The 20161-nt window shown below is 45.4% G+C and overlaps 1 protein-coding gene across 1 annotated transcript in view; it reads right to left on the reverse strand.

The window, feature by feature from the left end:
• Window positions 1-20161, reverse strand: part of NFASC (neurofascin) — a 278247-nt gene that overhangs the window by 35261 nt on the left and 222825 nt on the right. The window contains exons 20-23 of the mRNA XM_053706693.1: window positions 19276-19498; window positions 17421-17536; window positions 14412-14616; window positions 13858-13980 (exon numbers count right to left, since the gene is read on the reverse strand). Of these exons, the coding sequence (XP_053562668.1) occupies window positions 13858-13980; window positions 14412-14616; window positions 17421-17536; window positions 19276-19498 (667 nt within the window). The remainder of the gene's footprint in view (window positions 1-13857; window positions 13981-14411; window positions 14617-17420; window positions 17537-19275; window positions 19499-20161) is intronic.

Genomic DNA, 20161 nt, shown 5'->3' on the forward strand with positions numbered 1-20161 from the left:
GGGGTTCGTTACTGAGCTTTACGCTGCTTTTTTGCAGGTGTTAGACTTTTTTTCAGCTGGCTCTCCCCATTGATGTCTATGGGGAAATCGTGCACAAGCACGTAAAACCAGTTCACCGCAGCTTTCAGCAGCGCTGGTATTGGAGTGCGGTGTGGAGCTCAATTTTGCTTTACGCTCACTTCTAGCCTGTTAATGACGGGTTTTTAAGAACCTGTAATACCAGCACTGTAGGGAAGTGAGCGGTGACAATAACTTGCAAGTTAGCACCACACCCCTCATAACGCAAAACTATTAATCTAGCCGTAAAAAAGCTACAATGTAACTATTAGTTATATTGTAGCTAGCTTAGGGTTTAATTTACAGGTAAGTATTTAGTTTTAAATAGGAATTATTTAGTTATTAATAGTAGGTTTTTTTTAGATTTATTTTAATTATATTTAAGTTAGGGGGTGTTAGGGTTAGGTTTAGGGGTTAATAGGTTTATTATAGCGGCGGAGTGGACGGACGGCAGATTAGGGGTTACTTATATTTAAATAGTGTTTTTGATGCGGGAGGGTGGCGGTTTAGGGGTTAATCATTTTATTATAGTGGTGACGATGTCGGGGAGCGGCAGAATAGGGGTTAATAAAAATTTTAAGTGGCGGCGATGTCCGGAGTGGCAGATTAGGGTTTAATAATTTTATTTTAGTATTTGCGATGTGGTAGGGCCTCGGTTTAGGGGTTAATAGGTAGTTTATGGGTGTTTAGTGTACTTTGTAACACTTTAATTATGCGTTTTATGTTACTGCTTTGTAACATAAAACTCATAACTACTGACTTTAGATGGCGGTACGGATCTTGTCACTTTAGGCTCTACCGCTCACTTTTCGGCCTCTCAGGCAAACTCGTAATACCGGCGCTATGGAAGTCCCATTGAAAAAGGACTTTTTAAAAACTGCGGTACTGACGTTGCATGATGGCCAAAAAAGTGTAAAGTACAGCTATTCTGACAAGACTTGTAATAGCAGCGGTAGGGAAAAAGCATTGTTATGGGCCATAACAATGCTTTTTCACTCATAACGCAACACTCGTAATCTAGCTGCATGTGTGCAACTAGGTGACCCACTAGGCTACACCGGCAAGCGTAACACGCCCCTTAGGTGGAAAGTCAAAGATCCTCACAGGATCAGCATCCCAGAAAACCCTGTACCAGGAATAACATAGACAACCCCACAAATCCCGCTGAGAAGCAGACCATAGGTGGTTGCCGAAGAAAAAAACGGGAGAAACTCAACCCCTGCGCTCCAACTTATGAGAGCGTGCATGATACTGAAAGAAGGGGGAGACGGACATACCCGAACTCCTGGACTCTGATGACCAGACCACTCAAGAAGGGAGAAACCAGTCCCAGCAACCTCAAAGTGGTACCTGTGACTAGGCTACAAGAAAAACAGACGCCCGTAAAATACCAAGATCAAAATGAAAATCGTCATCCAAACTGGTACCCCAACTGTCCAGCGGTCATCCAGACCTCCAAACCCCTTGGGAATGGAGAACCTCTGTACCAAGGCCAAAACTTCCAGGACCCACGAGGAGTCATAGACGGATCCCTACATAAGGGGTGGCAGAGGACCAATACAATCCCTCCGACACTCCAATCAACGAGGACGAGGAGCAGGTTGATGTATAAGAAACGAAAACACCCCCTCAAGTAATGGATAAATAAACATAAAACGAACACTCCAACAAGTGAATGACTCAACACCCAACAGGATATCCAGCACTCTGGCACCATGTGCATGACATGAACCCTAAAGAACAGCAGCTAGAGCCCGACTAGTACCTGCCTGGTACAAGGAACATCTGAACTGTCCAAAGGTCCAAGAAAAATCAAAGCCCCGAAGGGATCGAAAAACATAAACTATAATCATAACTGAGTTCTGATATATAAAACGCGCCACTTCCAAAGAAGTGCGCACACGACCACAAAATCGCAAGTATCAGTTCCAGAGAAGGAATATTCTCAAATGGAAAATTATAGCAGACATGAGCTTCCTAAAACAAATCAAATATATCCTAACCGGATTGAAACAAAAAGAAGGCAGCACCTGAAGGTGAATGCCCAAGGAAAACGGCACGCCAACCAGGCCAGCCGATTAGAGGCCCTATCCTTCTAAGCTCAGAACTGGAACAGATACTTAAAAGAAAATAAAAATGGAGACGATAAAGACATTGCTTCATCCCTACACATCTAACCCAGCTTGCCGACCGGCACAACAGACCGAGGATCCCTCGGCCCAGTAGGACACGAAGATGTGCCAGTTCAATGTACGACCGCGGCCCTGAGGGTGGGGACCCTGAAGCCTCAGAGGCCATAGTTTCCCCAGAAGGTCTAACTGACTCAGGCGATCCCACGTCCGACGAACCCCGGTTAACAGAACACGGACAGTATCTTAAAAATACTTCACTAGGAAGATATAAATGCGCCAACGCCATAGATATGGCGATGCGGAACCGTGCTGTAACCTCTGGAGGAAACAAGCCACCTTCAGGAGAAGGAGTAACGGCCCTAGGGACACCTGCTTGTGTAGCAAAGGAAGGTTCTGGGACACGCGACATAGAATCCTCAGGGGCGGATGGCTCAGCACACTCTAAATTCCCTGACTTGCGGGAAAAGAGTACACTAGAATGGCAATCAGAACATAACTGATGGGCATGGATAACCCAGGCCATTTCATACTCTTCGCAAGACGTATACTCCGAATCGGAGATATCCGTCTCCAAAAAATTAGAATCCTCCATAACTTGGAGATTGCAATTAAGGGCAAACACTAACGGCACCATACACCTCCAATGGCTGGGGCACTCACCACCTCCTGTGAACCAGACAGCTAACGAACAGATTCTCTCCATCATCACTCGGTCAAAGTGCGGAAATGGAATACAACGTGACCACACCCGGTCACGAGGCACAACGTATAAGCCAAAAAAAGCACGCCAGTCCCTTGGACCTCGCAACTGATGAAATAAGCTGTTATGTCCGAATAGCCATGAGCCCAAATAACACTACACAATAGCAGACAAAATCACATAGCAAACATGATTAAAGTCCCTCCTGTTCAATAACCCCCTCAGGAGATATTAACCCTTGATTCCATAAGATAAAGGAGTCCCACTGGGACCCTGACTTCTTTCATTTAACATTTACAGTCACATATTGAAATAAAATGAAACGATCTTACCGGAATCTATGCTGTGGAACAGGAACACGGCCCTTCAAGTGTGACAGATAGTAGCCTCGCTTCTGACATGGACTTGAGTGAATAAAGGCAGGCAGCAAAACTTGTCAACGCCAAGGAGCCTGTTAATATGAATCGGGATGGTTTTGCAGAAAGACTCTCCCTGCATCTCTGGACTCTAACTTTCACCCATGCTCTCACTGAGAGGCTGACAGAGTTACTTAAAACTCCAGTCCCATTTTGAAGAGTACTGCCCTCCACGAGAGACTATCTTCAATCTTCTGACACTTCTCTGCCAACCTCCTGAGACGAAAGGCAAAGAATGACTGGGTGATGTGGGGGAGGTATTTAAGCCTTTGGCTGGGGTGTCTTTGCCTCCTCCTGGTGGCCAGGTTCTAAATTACCAAAAGTAATGATTGCAGCTGTGGACTCTTCCTGTTTAAGAAGAAAATACAGAGATTGCACTATTTCTACATGCCCCACTCTGTGGCCCTCTCTGCATCGGACAGCAGTAGTACTGATCGTTGGTGGGTGGTAGGGTAAAGAGGGAGGTGGGTGGGTCTCAGTACCTAAGATGGTGACAAATAGGCAGAGGGGGGAGGGTTAGAGAGCTTTTTGGGGGGATCAGGGAGGTTAAGGGGAACCTACATTGCAGCAAATATATTTAAAAAAAATATATATTAAAATAAAAAAGGCTTTTATTTTCATACTGGCAGACTTTCTGCCAGTACTTAAGATGGATTTGTCAATTGTGAGGTGGGGGAGGGAGGAGAGCTGTTTGATGGGGGTCAGGGAGGGATCAGGGGGTGGGATGTGTCAGGTGGGAGGCTGATCTCTACACTAAAGCTAAAATTAACCCTACAAGTTACCTAATTAACCCCTTCACTGGTGGACATAATACAAGTGTGGGGAGCAGCCGCATTTAGGGGCCTTCTAATTACCAAAAAGCAATGCCAAAGCCATATATGTCTGCTATTTCTGAAAAAAGGGGATCCCAGAGAAGCATTTACAACCATTTGTGCCATGATTGCACAAGCTGTTTGTAAATAATTTCAGTGAGAAACCTAAAATTGTGAAAATTTTTATTTGATTGCATTTGGCGGTGTAATGGTGGCATGAAATAAACAAAAATGGGCCTAGATCAATACTTTGGGTTGTCTACTAAAAAAATATATATATAGTTTTGATAGGTAAATATAAAAAAAGGCTCTATTTCTGTTTAAATGTAGTGATGGCAAAAATGCTAAAAATGCTCTGGTCTTTTGGGGAAGTTTTTGCCTGAAATGCCCGGTCCTTATAGGATTAAAAGAAGAAAGATTGGTGAAAGCCTGCCAGCACGAGGGAGAGTGTTCCAGAGAGTAGGTGCTGCATGACAGAAGTCCTGCAGTCTATCATGGGAAGAGGTGATAGTCGGAAATGCAAGGAACAGGTCATTGTTGGATCTTAGTGGGCGGACTGGAGTATACTTATTGATTAGAGAGTATAGAAGGAGGGGGGGCGGTGTTGGTGAGAGCTTTGTATGTACGGGTGAGGATTTTGAATGTTATTCTGCTGTGAATGGGGAGCCAATGAAGGGACTCGCAGAGAGGTGCAGCAGATATAGGGCGACAGAAAATGTGAATTAGCCAAGCAGAGGCATTTAGGATGGATTGAAGGGGGGAAAGGCAGGAAAGATGAAGGCCAGTAAGTAGGTTACTGCAGTAGTCAAATCTGGAAATAACAAGGGAGTGGATTATTTGCTAATCTTGGAAATATTGCATAGGTGGTTGCAACAGGATGAAGATATAAATATATATAAATACACATAAATACAAACATATATATATATATATATATATATATATATACACTAGTCCTAAAGCCCGTTCACACGGGCCATTTTTTGCAGTACAGCGGTCCCACCCCTTGCGCTCTCACCCTCCCCCTCTCTTTTTCTCTCTCTCTCTCCCCCCTCTCTTTTGCTCTCTCTCTCCCCCTCTCTTTTGCGCTCTCTCTCCCCCCCTCTCTTTTGTGCTCTCTCTCCCCTCTCTCTTTTGTGCTCTCTCTCTTCCCCTCTCTTTTGTGCTCTCTCTCCCCCATCTGTTTTGCGCTCTCTCTCTCCCCCATCTCTTTTGCACTCTCTCCCCCCTCTCTCTCCCCCTTCTCTTTTGCGCTCTCTCTCTCCCTCTCTTTTGCGCTCTCTCTCTCTCCCCTCTCTTTTGCACTCTCTCCCCCCCTCTCTTTTGCGCTCTCTCTCCCCCTTCTCTTTTGCACTCTCTCTCTCCCTCTCTTTTGCGCTCTCTCTCCCCTCTCTTTTGCGCTCTCTCTCCCCCTCTCTTTTGCGCTCTCTCTCCCCCCTCTCTTTTGCGCTCTCTCCCCCTCTTTTGCTCTCTCTCCCCACTCTCTTTTGCTCTCTCTCTCCCCCTCTCTTTTGAGTGCTCTCTCTCCCCCCTCTTTTGCGTGCTCTCACTCCCCCCTCTCTTTTGCGCGCTCTCTCTCCCCCTCTCTTTTGCGCTCTCTCCCCTCTCTTTTGCACTCTCTCTCCCCCTCTCTTTTGCTCTCTCTCTCTCCCCATCTCTTTTGCGCTCTCTGTCCCCCTCTCTTTTGAGCTCTCTCCCCCATTTATTTTGTGCTCTCTCTCCCCCTCTCTTTTGAGCTCTCTCTCTCCTTGATCTCTTTTGTGCTCTCTCTCTCCCCCCTCTCTCTCTCTCCCCTCTCTCTCCTCTCTATCTCTCTCTCCTCTCTCTCTCTCTCTCTCCCCCCTCTCTTTTGTGCTCTCTCTCTCCCCCTCTTTTGCTCTCTCTCTCTCCCCCCTCTCTTTTGCACTCTCTCTCTCCCCCTCTCTTTTGCGCTCTCTCTCCCCCTCTTTTGCTCTCTCTCCCCCCTCTCTTTTGTGCTCTTTCTCTATCCCCATCTCTTTTGTTCTCTCTCTCTCCCCCATCTCGTTTGTGCTCTCTCCCCACTCTCTTTTGCGCTCTCTCTCTCCCTCTCTTTTGCGCTCTCTCTCTCCCCCCTCTCTTTTGCGCTCTCTCTACCCCCACTCTTTTGCGCTCTCTCTCCCCCTCTCTTTTGCGCTCTCTCTCCCCCTCTCTTTTGCGCTCTCTCTCCCCCCTCTTTTGCTCTCTCTCTCTCTCCCCCCTCTCTTTTGCTCTCTCTCTCTCCCCCCTCTCTTTGGCTCTCTCTCTCTCCCCCCTCTCTTTTGCGTGCTCTCTTTTCCCCCCTCTCTTTTGCATGCTCTCTCTCCCCCTCTCTTTTGCGCTCTCTCTCTCCCCCCTCTTTTGCGCTCCCCCTCTCTTTTGCCCTCTCTCCCCCCCTCTCTTTTGCGCTCTCTCTCCCCCTCTCTTTTGCTTTCTCTCTCCCCATCTCTTTTGCGCTCTCTCTCCCCCTCTCTTTTGAGCTCTCTCTCTCCCCCATCTCTTTTGCGCTCTCTCTCCCCCTCTCTTTTGAGCTCTCTCTCTTCTTCATCTCTTTTGTGCTCTCTCTCCCCCTCTCTCTCTCTCCCCCCTCTCCTCTCTCTCTCCCCTCCTCTCTCTCTCTCTCTCTCTCTACCCTCCTCTCTCTCTTTCTCTCTACCCTCTCTCTCTCCCCTCTCTCTCTCCCCCCTCTCTTTTGTGCTCTCTCTTGCTCCCCCTCTTTTGCTCTCTCTCTACCCCCTCTCTTTTGTGCTCTCTCTCTCCCCCTCTCTTTTGCGCTCTCTCCCTCTCTCTTTTGCGCTCTCTCTCTCTCTCCCCCTCTCTTTTGCTCTCTCTATCCCCCCTCTCTTTTGTGCTCTCTCCCCCTCTTTTGCTCTCTCTCTCTCTCCCCCTCTCTTTTGTGCTCTCTCTCCACTCTCTTTTGCGCTCTCTCTCTCCCCCTCTTTTGCTCTCTCTCTCCCCCTCTCTTTTGTGCTCTCTCTCCCCCTCTCTTCGCGCTCTCTCCCCCCTCTCTTTTGTTCTCTCTCACCCATCTCTTTTGCGCTCTCTCCCCCCCTCTTTTTTGAGCTCTCTCCCCCATCTCTTTTGCGCTTTCTCTCACTCCCCCTCTTTTGCTCTATCTCTCCCCCCTCTCTTTTGCGCTCTCTCTCTCCCCCTCTCTTTTGCGCTCTTTCTCTCCCCCTCTCTTTTGCGCTCTCTCTCCCTCTTTTGCTCTCTCTCTCTCTCCCCCCTCTCTTTTGTGCTCTCTCTCCCCCTCTCTTTTGCGCTCTCTCTCTCTCCCTCTCTTTTGCGCTCTCTCTCTCCCCCTCTCTTTTGTGCTCTCTCCCCCTCTCTTCGCGCTCTCTCCCCCCCCTCTCTTTTGCTCTCTCTCTCTCCCCCATCTCTTTTGCGCTATCTCCCCCTCTCTTTTGAGCTCTCTCTCTCCCCCATCTCTTTTGCGCTCTCTCTCCCCCTCTCTTTTGAGCTCTCTCTCTCCCTCCCCTCTCTCCCTCCCTTCTCTCTCTCCCCCCTCCTCTCTCTCTCTCCCCCCTCCTCTCTCTCTCTCCCCCCCTCTTCTCTCTCTCTTCCCCCTCTTCTCTCTCTCTCTCTCTCTCCCCTCTCTCTCCCCCTTCTCCCTCTCTCTCCCCCCTCTCTTTTGCTCTCTCTCTCTCCCCCCTCTCTTTTGCTCTCTCTCTCTCCCCCTCTCTTTTGCGCTCTCTCCCCCCTCTCTTTTGCACTCTCTCCTCCCACTCTTTTGTGCTCTCCCCCCTTCTCTTTTGCTCTCTCTCTCTCCCCCCTCTCTTTTACGCTCTCTCTCCCCCTCTTTTGCTCTCTCTCTCCCCCCTCTCTTTTGCGCTGTCTCTCTCCCCCTCTCTATTGCGCTCTATCCCCCCTCTCTTCGCGCTCTCTCCCCCTCTCTTTTGCTCTCTCTCCCCCCATCTCTTTTGCGCTCTCTCTCCCCCTCTCTTTTGAGCTCTCTCAGTCCCCCATCTCTTTTGTGCTCTCTCTCCTCCTCTCTTTTGAACTCACTCTCTCCCCCCCTCTCCTCTCTTATCTCTCTCCCCTCCTCTCTCTCTCTCCCCTCCTCTCTCTCTCCCCTCTCCTCTCTCTCTCCCCCCTCTCCTCTCTCTCCCCCTCTCTTTTGAGCTTTCTCTCTCCTTCATCTCTTTTGCGCTCTCTCTCCCCTCTCTTTTGAGCTCTCTCTCTCCCCCCTCTCTCTCTCCCCCCTCTCCTCTCTCTCTCTCTCTCCCCTCCTCTCTCTCTCCCCTCCTCTCTCTCTCTCCCCTTCTCTCTCTCTCACCTCTCTTTTGTGCTCTCTCTCCCCCTCTTTTGCTCTCTCTCTCCCCCCCTCTTTTTTGCGCTCTCTCTCTCCCCCATCTATTTTGCGCTATCTCTCACTCCCCCTCTTTTTCTCTATTTCTCCCCCCTCTCTTTTGCGCTCTCTCTCCCTCTCTTTTGCGCTCTCTCCCTCTCTCTTTTGCGCTCTCTCCCCCCTCTCTTTTGCTCTCTCTATCCCCCCTCTCTTTTGTGCTCTCTCCCCCTCTTTTGCTCTCTCTCCCCCCTCTCTTTTGTGCTCTCTCTCCCCCTCTCTTTTGCGCTCTCTCTCTCCCCCTCTCTTTTGCACTCTCTCTCTCCCCCTCTCTTTTGTTGCCCCCCCCCTGTCTTCGCGCTCTCTCCCCCCTCTCTTTTGCACTCTCTCTCTCCCCCATCTCTTTTGCGCTCTCTCCCCCCTCTCTTTTGAGCTCTCTCTCTCCCCCATCTCTTTTGCGCTCTCTCTCTCCCCCTCTCTTTTGAGCTCTCTCTCCCTCCCCTCTCTCCCTCCCTTCTCTCTCTCCCCCCCTCCTCTCTCTCTCTCCCCCCTCCTCTCTCTCCCCCCTCTTCTCTCTCTCTCTTCCCCCTCTTCTCTCTCTCTCTCTCTCTCTCTCTCTCCCCTCCTCTCTCTCTCCCCCTCTCTCTCTCTCCCCCCTCTCTTTTGCTCTCTCTCTCTCTCCCACCTCTATTTTGCTCTCTCTCTCCCTCTCTTTTGTGCTCTCTCTCTCCCCCTCTCTTTTGCGCTCTCTCCCCCCTCTCTTTTGCACTCTCTTCCCCCACTCTTTTGTGCTCTCCCCCCCCTCTCTTTTGCTCTCTCTCTCTCCCCCCTCTCTTTTGCGCTCTCTCTCCCCCTCTTTTGCTCTCTCTCTCCCCCCTCTCTTTTGCGCTGTCTCTCTCCCCCTCTCTTTTGTGCTCTCTCCCCCCTCTCTTCGCGCTCTCTCCCCCCTCTCTTTTGCTCTCTCTCCGCCGCCCATCTCTTTTGCACTCTCTCTCCCCCTCTCTTTTGAGCTCTTTCAGTCCCCCATCTCTTTTGCGCTCTCTCTCCTCCTCTCTTTTGAACTCACTCTCTCCCCCCTCTCCTCTCTTATCTCTCTCCCCTCCTCTCTCTCTCTCTCCCCTCCTCTCTCTCTCCCCTCTCCTATCTCTCTCCCCCCTCTCCTCTCTCCCCCTCTCTTTTGAGCTCTCTCTCTCCTTCATCTCTTTTGCGCTCTCTCTCCCCCTCTCTTTTGAGCTCTCTCTCTCTCTCCCCCTCTCTCTCTCCCCCCCTCTCCTCTCTCTCTCTCTCCCCTCCTCTCTCTCTCCCCTCTCCTATCTCTCTCCCCTTCTCTCTCTCTCTCTCTCTCTCTCCCCCCCCTCTCTCTCTCTCACCTCTCTTTTGTGCTCTCTCTCCCCCTCTTTTGCTCTCTCTCTCTCCCCCTCTATTTTGCGCTCTCTATCTCCCCCTCTCTTTTGCGCTCTCTCTCTCCCCCTCTCTTTTGCGCTCTCTCTCTCCCCCTCTCTTTTGCGCTCTCTCCCCCCTCTCTTTTGCTCTCTCTCTCCCCCTCTCTTTTGTGCTCTCTCTCTCTCTCCCTCTTTTGCTCTCTCTCTCCCCCCTCTCTTTTGCGCTCTCTCTCCCCCTCTCTTTTGCGCTCTCTCTCTCTCCCCCTCTCTTTTGCGCTCTCTCCCCCCTCTCTTTTGCTCTCTCTCTCCCCCTCTCTTTTGCTCTCTCTCTCTCCCCCTCCTCTCTCTCTCCCCTTCTCTCTCTCTCTCTCTCTCTCTCTCCCCCCCCCCTCTCTCTCTCTCACCTCTCTTTTGTGCTCTCTCTCCCCCTCTTTTGCTCTCTCTCTCTCCCCCTCTATTTTGCGCTCTCTATCTCCCCCTCTCTTTTGCGCTCTCTCTCTCCCCCTCTCTTTTGCGCTCTCTCTCTCCCCCTCTCTTTTGCGCTCTCTCCCCCCTCTCTTTTGCTCTCTCTCTCCCCCTCTCTTTTGCTCTCTCTCTCTCCCCCATCTCTTTTGCGCTCTCTCCCCCCTCTCTTTTGAGCTCTCTCTCTCCCCCATCTCTTTTGCGCTCTCTCTCTCCCCCTCTATTTTGAGCTCTCTCTCTCCCCCCTCTCACTCTCCCTCCCCTCTCTCTCTCTCCCTCCCCTCTCTCTCCCCCCCTCCTCTCTCTCTCTCTCTCTCCCCGCCTCCTCTTTCTCTCTCCCCCCTCCTCTCTCTCCCCCCTCCTCTCTCTCTCCCCCCCTCTTTTCTCTCTCCCCCTCTTTTCTCTCTCCCCTCCTCTCTCTCTCCCCTCCTCTCTCTCTCTCTCTCTCCCCCTCTCTCTCTCCCCCCTCTCTTTTGCTCTCTCTCTCCCCCCTCTCTTTTGCGCTCTCTCCCCCTCTCTTTTGCACTCTCTCCCCCCTCTCTTTTGTGCTCTCCCCCCTCTCTTTTGCACTCTCTCCCCCCCTCTCTTTTGCGCTCTCTCCCCCCTCTCTTTTGAGCTCTCTCTCTCCCCCATCTCTTTTGCACTCTCTCTCCCCCCTCTCTTTTGAGCTCTTTCAGTCCCCCATCTCTTTTGTGCTCTCTCTCCTCCTCTCTTTTGAACTCATTCTCTCCCCTCCTCTCTCTCTCCCCTCTCCTATCTCTCTCCCCCCTCTCCTCTCTCCCCCTCTCTTTTGAGCTCTCTCTCTCCTTCATCTCTTTTGCGCTCTCTCTCCCCCTCTCTTTTGAGCTCTCTCTCTCCCCCCTCTCTCTCTCCCCCCTCTCCTCTCTCTCTCTCTCCCCTCCTCTCTCTCTCCCCTCCTCTCTCTCTCCCCTTCTCTCTCTCTCTCTCTCTCTCTCCCCCCCTCTCTCTCTCTCACCTCTCTTTTGTGCTCTCTCTCCCCCTCTTTTGCTCTCTCTCTCTCCCCCTCTATTTTGCGCTCTCTATCTCCCCCTCTCTTTTGCGCTCTCTCTCTCCCCCTCTCTTTTGCGCTCTCTCTCTCCCCCTCTCTTTTGCGCTCTCTCCCCCTCTCTTTTGCGCTCTCTCCCCCCTCTCTTTTGCTCTCTCTCTCCCCCTCTCTTTTGCTCTCTCTCTCTCCCCTTCTCTCTCTCTCTCTCTCTCTCTCCCCCCCCTCTCTCTCTCTCACCTCTCTTTTGTGCTCTCTCTCCCCCTCTTTTGCTCTCTCTCTCTCCCCCTCTATTTTGCGCTCTCTATCTCCCCCTCTCTTTTGCGCTCTCTCTCTCCCCCTCTCTTTTGCGCTCTCTCTCTCCCCCTCTCTTTTGCGCTCTCTCTCTCCCCCTTTCTTTTGCGCTCTCTCCCCCCTCTCTTTTGCTCTCTCTCTCCCCCTCTCTTTTGCTCTCTCTCTCTCCCCCATCTCTTTTGCGCTCTCTCCCCCCTCTCTTTTGAGCTCTCTCTCTCCCCCATCTCTTTTGCGCTCTCTCTCCCCCTCTATTTTGAGCTCTCTCTCTCCCCCCTCTCACTCTCCCTCCCCTCTCTCTCTCTCCCTCCCCTCTCTCTCCCCCCCTCCTCTCTCTCTCTCTCCCCGCCTCCTCTTTCTCTCTCCCCCCTCCTCTCTCTCTCCCCCCCTCTTTTCTCTCTCCCCCTCTTTTCTCTCTCCCCTCCTCTCTCTCTCCCCTCCTCTCTCTCTCTCTCTCTCTCTCTCCCCCCTCTCTCTCTCCCCCCTCTCTTTTGCTCTCTCTCTCCCCCTCTCTTTTGCGCTCTCTCCCCCTCTCTTTTGCACTCTCTCCCCCCTCTCTTTTGTGCTCTCCCCCCTCTCTTTTGCTCTCTCTCTCCCCCCTCTCTTTTGTGCTCTCTCTCCCCCTCTCTTTTGTGCTCTCTCTCTCTCTCCCCCCTCTCTTTTGTGCTGTCTCTCTCCCCCTCTCTTTTGCACTCTCTCCCCCCTCTCTTCGCACTCTCTCCCCCCTCTCTTTTGCTCTCTCTCCCAAATCTCTTTTGAGCTCTCTCTCCCCCTCTCTTTTGAGCTCTCTCTCTCCCCCATCTCTTTTGCGCTCTCTCCCACTTTCTTTTGAACTCACTCTCTCCCCCTCTCCTCTCTCTCTCCCCCCTCTCCTCTCTGTCTCCCCCCTCTCCTCTCTCTCTCCCCCCCTCTCCTCTCTCCCCCCTCTCTTCCCTCTCTACCCCCCTCTCCTCTCTCTCTCCCCTCTCCTTTCTCACTCCCCCCCTCCTCTCTCACTCCCCCCTCTCCTCTCTCTCTCTCCCCTCCTCTCTCTCCCCTTCTCTCTCTCTCCCCTCCTCTCTCTCTCCCCTCCTCTCTCTCTCCCCTCTATCTTGCAACCAGCCACGCCCCCTTCATGACCGGCTACGCCCCCTTCATGACCATTCACGTCTGGCCATGCCCCCTTCACGTCGGCCACGCCCGGCCACACCCACTTCTGCCGCAGATCAGCTAGGGAGTAGGACTCAAAGGCCAGGTGTGTTTGTCCTCGTGCTGTCTCTACTGTGCATGACAGCTTCAGACAAACACACTTGGCCTTTTATATAATAGGATATATACACACATACACACATATACTGATATATATATATAGATAAACTGAATGTGTCTTTGTTCACAAGCCTTTTAAGCAACACACCTGGTGTACCAAGTCCAATCATAAGTGGCTCCACAGTCAAACATTATGGGCCAGATTACAAGTGGAACGCTAAATATCACTTTCTTGAAAGTGATATTTGCGCTCCACTGAGTAATACCAGCGCACGTGTTTGCATTGCTAGGAAGCATTGCGCTCATGAGAATGCGCTTCCATAGGCTCCAATGGGAGCCTTGTTCTGATGCCGTCATACACGGCATGGAACAAAAGTGCAGCAAAGGGGGTAAGTAGTGCAGCGATGGCAGCTAATTGTAAATATATATGTATATGACTATATACATATATATTTATGTGTTAAGGTGTGTGCATATACACATATTAACACATACATATATATGTATATAAGCATATATATATATATATATATATATATATATATAAATTTACTGGTAACACACAGTTCCCATGGACCACAATGTAAAGGCACTTTTTTCAGGGCCATTTTGTTTCTAACACCCCCTACTGCCAACTTTACCCCTAAAATACTGCCTAGTGCAGTTATTTTATTAAAAAATAAAATTGCTACAATTTTTATTTTTTTAATAAAATACACTACACTGTATTTTGGGGGCATTTGAGGTACATTTTTTAAAATTAACCAGAGATCTGATCTCTGGTTAATTTTATAAGCACTAATTGCAGCCGCGAGCTCACAGTAACAATAACTAGCCACTTGTACTGGCTGGTTATTTATTGCGTGCCCGCAAAAAGTCAAATTTGCCTGTTTCTGGGTGCGAGATAACTTCTATTCTAGCCCTATATGTATATGGAAGCCACTAACATAAACTCATTTTATGGGCACCAGGGCTGTTGAGCAATAAATTAAAAAAGTTTTACGGATATGAGTACATAGTACCAGGTTTGTATGTCGGGTGGGAAATTGTCCTTATAAAGCTCAGAGCTTACATGCTTGGTAGCGGAGAGTGTATCCAGTCAGATTTCCATTGGGATGCTCTGGATGGTCCCATTCCAAGTATATTGTTTCCAAGTTTGGCTGTCGAACTCTGAAGTATCTTGGGACACTTGGCACTAATTGTGAAGAAGCAGAGAAAGAGAAAATGGATGAGAGAAAAATGTGTATGATGCAAAGTTGGATGGACCAGTCTGACTTTGTGAAGATCATTACATGATGTAGGAAAAACATAGAATGACATCTAGTGAACTCAGTTCCTTATTACACTAATGGGATATGCCAATATGTTCTTCCATTCTGAAATACAATATGTTGAAGTCTAAGTAAAAATGCAATAATATTGTCAGTTTATAAACATTTCTCATGGTAAGAAACATCACATCATGATATCAGCAGGAAGAATATACAGGAGGGTCAAATATATGTATCTTTTGCAATCTAAGATTTATCTGTAGAAACAATATATAGGAATGTTCCTTTAATCCCTCAAATCTGCACATCACTTGATTATGAACATCAACTCCAAGATTGATACTGGAGAACCTACCTCCCTCGGGGGTGGTAAACTCCTTCATGTCACTTTTAGGGCCGTCTCCTCGCCCATTCACCGCCACCATATGCAGTTTGTAGTTGCTGTAAGGGATCAGCTGTGAGACAATTCCTCGCACCTTGTCGCCAACAAAACTTTGCTGTTGCTTCTTTCGGGAAATCCATATTCCCTTCAGCAAACTACTCTCTCTCCAGTAATAGGCCTTCAAGATACATAACCCATTTACTTAACAGATAAAAAGGATTTTATAGGTGATTTGGAGCTGGGTTAATGCCAAGTTAATCCTTAGGTTATGCCAGTAGGAAGGTCACTGGTTAGTCATATTTGTTTCTTGTTAAGGAAATTAGCTGGGATGCAATCACATCATAGAGGTTTTAAATGTAGAGGAAGACTGACAACTCAGCCAATGCTTATGATGATACTGGTACACTGCGATCTTGTGACTTTTGTTACTTGAAGAGGCTATGAGTAACATTCTTCCTGCCCTGCCATTTTACACTTGGTTGTAACCAATGAGTATTTATTAATCAAAATACTTTTTGAGCCATCAGGATTTGTGATTAGGGAGCTTTATATGATCAAACAATTTTTGAATGTTTTTAAGTCACAATGTAAGTTAAAGAGACATTATACACTCATTTTTTCTTTGCATAAATGTTTTGTAGATGATCTATTTATATTGCCCATAAAGTTTTTTTTTATTTTTTTTAAAATGTATAGTTATAACATTGCTCTGATTTTCAGACTCCTAACCAAGCCCCAAAGTTTTAGGAGAATACCGTTGTATACCTACTCCAGCTTGCTCCTGTGTGTGTAAATGGTCTTTTCATATGCAAAAGAAGGGGGAGGGGGGAGTCTTATTTCCCACTTGCAGTGGGCTATCCAGCTATCTTTTCAACAGAGCTAAACTGAGAGCTTCTAAGTAAGTTTTTAAACTGTTTTATACTGGATTTTTATATCAGTATCTGTGCATCTTATTCTTTATAGTAGTGTCTATTACATGCAGTTATATGAAAACTGGTGTATACTATCCCTTTAAAATGATTAATTTACCATAGAAAGTATATCTGCATCTCAGTGACTGCAATAAAGCAGTTATAATTTGTCTCATTTTTTATATAATTTTATGTATGCTATATCAATATGTATATATGGGCATTCAAGAATTTTTTTGTGTTAAATAAAAAAAAAAAATTAAACTGTATTTAATTATCTTTTTTTTTTTTTTAAACAAAACAAAACACTTTTGTTGGTTTTGGTTTTATAGTTGTGAACATGTTATTTTTCATATGGATCTTTAGTAGGGATGGGCGAATGTTTCTAAAAGTTCGAAATTTAAAACGAATTTTGATACATTCGTTCGTTCTAATCGAATTTCGAATGTTGATATAACATTCTATTTTCGAATTTTCGTTTTCAAATTTCTCAATAACATTCGAAAAGATTAGTTCTAATAATAGAATGTTTAGCTATGTTTTTATAACACATTCAATTTCGAAATGTAATATTCAAATTCGAATGTGACATTTGAATTTGAATGTCACATTCGAATTCAAAATAGTATTTCTAGTCTAAAACTGTGTTTAATAAATGTAATATTCGAATTTGAATGCTACATTCGAATGACACATTCAAATTCGATATAGTATTTCTAGTCTAATACTGTGTTTTATAAATGTAATATTTGAATTCGAATGTCACATTCAAATTCGAATGTCACATTTAAATTCCAAAAAAGTATTTCTAGTCTACAACTGTGTTTTATAAATGTAATATTCAAATTCGAATGTCACATTCGAATTCAAATGTCACATTCAAATTCGAAATAGTGTTTCTAGTCTACAACTGTGTTGTATAAATATAATATTCAAATTCGAATGTCACATTTGAAAACTGTAAATAACATTCGATAATTTAATTTTTATGCATATTCATTCTTATCAACATTCGATTATGTAAATCGAATTTCTACAATAACATTCATTCTAACATTCGAATTTAAACACATTCGCCCATCCCTAATCATTAGGTGTTGTCCTTATGACCCAGTAAGCAATCTGCCCTACAAGATGAGTTCTACAGAAACATACACTTCCTATTAGTTTGAAAATCAGTTTAATGTGCTTAACCTTCTTTCATGAAAAATATAATTTAAACATGTTAAAATAGTCCTCTTTCATTTGCAAGAGTTTTGGAGTTACAATAAATTATAGCTTTGCATTTGTGTTGGTAAAAAATATATTTTCTTTCTTTGGAATGAAGATTGAAACTTTTGGTAAATATGCATACTGGAAAGTATAAATTGATTACATTTTTTTTCTCTTGATTTTTCAGACTTTGCATAGAAGAACTTGAATTTCTGAGATTAACTATAAGAATATTAAAGGGATAGTAAACCCATTTTTTTTTTCATGATTCAGATAGAGCATGCAATTTTAAGCAACTTTCTAATTTACTCCTATTATCAAATTTTCTTTGTTCTCTTGCTATCCTTATTTAAAAAGCAGCAATGCAAAGCTTGTTAGGACCCAGCCCATTTTTGGTTCAGTACCTGGGTTACGCTTGCTTTTTGGTGGCTAAATTAAGCCACCAAAAAGCAAGCGCTATCCAGAGTGCTGAACCTTAAATGGGCCGACTCCTAAGCTTTGCATTCCTGCTTTTTAAATAAAGATAGCAAGAGAACGAAGAAAAATTGATAATAGGAGTAAATTAGAAAGTTGCTTAAAATTGCATGCTCTATCTGAATCATGAAAGAAGAAAAATGTGGGTTTACTATCTCTTTAATAGTTTAAGAAATATACAGACTTAGGAACTTTGATTTAATTAAATGCATATGAATTTGTGCCTACTGAGTATTTAGTCGTTCTTAAATCAGTATATATTATTTGCCTGACATATAAATATTAGGTTGGTATTAATTAGGGTTGGCATTATGCCATATGGATTATTTATTGATTAGCAATATGTGGTCAATAATTAATAGGGAGGGCTGATGAGTCTGCTCACTCTGTATTCCAGTAGACTTCCTTGGATAGAGGCAGGAGCCACTCGAGTCCACTGAAGAGCGATGGCCGTGCTGTTAATGAGTCTCAGCTTAATGTCAGTGGGCGCAGCCTTAGGATCTGAGGGCAGAGGGAGGTGGTCAGCAGAGCTCCCAGCCAGTCAAGACATAAAACTGGCATCTTGGGGAAGTCTCCCAAGGCTGTATACTGGTGCCAAATATTCCAGGGGAAAAGCTTACACACACTGTACATTTATTGAACTCTCAGTAATTAGCCAGATATTACTAAAATCTATCCCTATTGCTAAACCAAATAGCAGCCTTAAAGATATTTAATCTTTCATCTCCATTTTTTTAAGATATTTAATCTTTTATCTCAATTTGTTCTCAATTTTTTCCCGTTTCTTCATTCTTTCGCCTCCAATCTCTCTCACTTTTGATCTTTTGCTCACTTTGTCTAATAACCTCCTCCATTCTCGTTCATCCCATTCAACTGCACTTTTTGTCCATTTTCTATTTTGTAATGCTTTTTGTTATTCCTCTTTCTTGGCTCTGTCTCCATCACTTTCTTACTCATTTCTTAGGCTGTGATCCTGTTAGTCTTTTCTCTTTTTCTTCAATGCTCTTTTTCTTTACATTTATTTCCCTAGGTCAGAGGTCAGATCAATCCTGTCCTTCCCCAATTGTCTACTATTCTAGATACCATATGACACATGTACAGTTACTTCACTGTAAATGTACTTTGATTTATTACCTTCTATGCTCCTTTACTCTTGTTATTGCACTATAAAGAAATTTCCACTTTAAACAAATAAATATAGTAGTTATTTTTCAATGACTATAGTGAGAGTTGCAATATACTTAGAAACATTTTCAGGGCCATTTTTCACTTATCAAATTCAACAGCTAAAAGGACTTGATAAACCCAGGGCAACACTTTTATACTTATTACCAAATACCCCAACAAAGTTTTAGAATGTAACATTGGTTTTGGCCATTGGACTTCTGCCATATTGGTCGACGTTAGGAAGCAACGTCACTAAACAGATACAAACACTATCTGCTCAATCAAATAAAGTTAAAAATAAAAATAAGCACTTTTGCACCAATAAAAATAAGCAAAATCAATTAGCCAGCAAACGCCCATGCCCACTATACTGATAAAAGCTGAGGTCAAATCCCTTAAAAAGACATACACACATTTCAGCCTTTTGCATCACAAGACACTATAAAAAGGGATACATTCACATATAGGCCTTAGAACCTGTGATATAATCGCTAAATCCAAAAAAATCTGGTATTAAAAAATTAGGAGAGTAACTATGCAGATTATGTTTTGTGTTGTTTTTTTGTTTTTATGGGCTATAGGGTATTTATGGCAAACTCATTTAAGGATTCTGAATATGAGAAAAACACGATGACATGCAGAGCAAGGAAGGAAGAAGAAAACAAACTAATCAAGCTAATATTCATCTAATTAAAACCCTAAACTTCAATTAATTATAACATTATTGGCCACAGCCCCATTATTACTTACCTGTAAATCCACCTGCTTGGTTCTTTTAAATATTCATATTGATACAGTTTTATTGAGAGGATAAAGGTAAATGATAATAATTTTGTAGAAAAAAAAATTCTACTTTTATGGCTATAGAAATATAAACTAGATGATAGCCAGCCGGCAAACAACACTGTATCTTGTGACTGTGACTGTGAACAGGGAAGGAGAAAATGAGAAAATAGCTTGAAGATCTATTAGTGGAGGACAAAATGGTGACAAAATATGAAGACACCAATAATGCAAATTAATTTCACAGCTGAAATCTATAGGGATAATTAGGTGCCATCTTTGCTACTCACAGTCTTCTCCAGAGTATCCAATCACAGTGCTTGGCTCTGGCGCCTTTCCAAACTCATTTTCCGCCTGGACTTTGATCTCGTACGGTGTATACACAGGAGTGTTCCACACCACGTATTTGATTCCCCACACTGTAACATTGCTCCATGCCTCTCCAGTGCCACGCTGACGCCATCTTACATTATAACGCAGATTTGGACCATATGCCTGCGTAGAGTTCAGTGGCTGCAAAAAGGTACATGAACACAGTTAAGAATGAACAGTAACTTAAAAAGAAATCTCTGCTAATTATTTCCACTTGTTCTGAAAAAAGGAGGATTACAGTTAAAGTGACATTAAAGTGAATGTAAATTTTGATGCTAAAGTTCCCGGTTTTAAAAAATTTGATTAAAAACAGGGGCACTTTAATTCATCAAAATTTACATTTCACTCCTGTTGTGAAAAAATACTTACCTTTTAATCTTGACTGCAGCTCCAGCTTCCTCCACCCGTCGCAAAGCCTCTTCCTGGGTCTAAAATGAGGAATCCAGCTTCCTCCAATCACGGCATTGAATCAGACACTGATTCCCCCGGGGGGGGGGGGAGCCGTGATTGGAGGATGACTTATCCATCATTTCTGACATCAGAAATGGCTTGCAATGACCGGAGGAAGCTGGAGCTGCTGTCAAGTTTAAAAGTTAAGTATTTTTTCACAACGAGTGAAATGTAAATTTTGATGAATTAAAGTGCCCCTGTTTTTAATCAAATTTTTAAAAACCGGGCACTTTAGCATTTACATTCACTTTAAAGTCATCATAAAGTTTTGCTAGCATGATTCATTCAGGCCCATTTATCAAGCTCCGTACGGAGCTTGAAGGGCCGTGTTTCTGGCGAGTCTTCAGACTCGCC

The sequence above is a fragment of the Bombina bombina genome, chromosome 3, assembly GCF_027579735.1.
Source record: "Bombina bombina isolate aBomBom1 chromosome 3, aBomBom1.pri, whole genome shotgun sequence".
Lineage (NCBI taxonomy): Eukaryota > Metazoa > Chordata > Amphibia > Anura > Bombinatoridae > Bombina > Bombina bombina.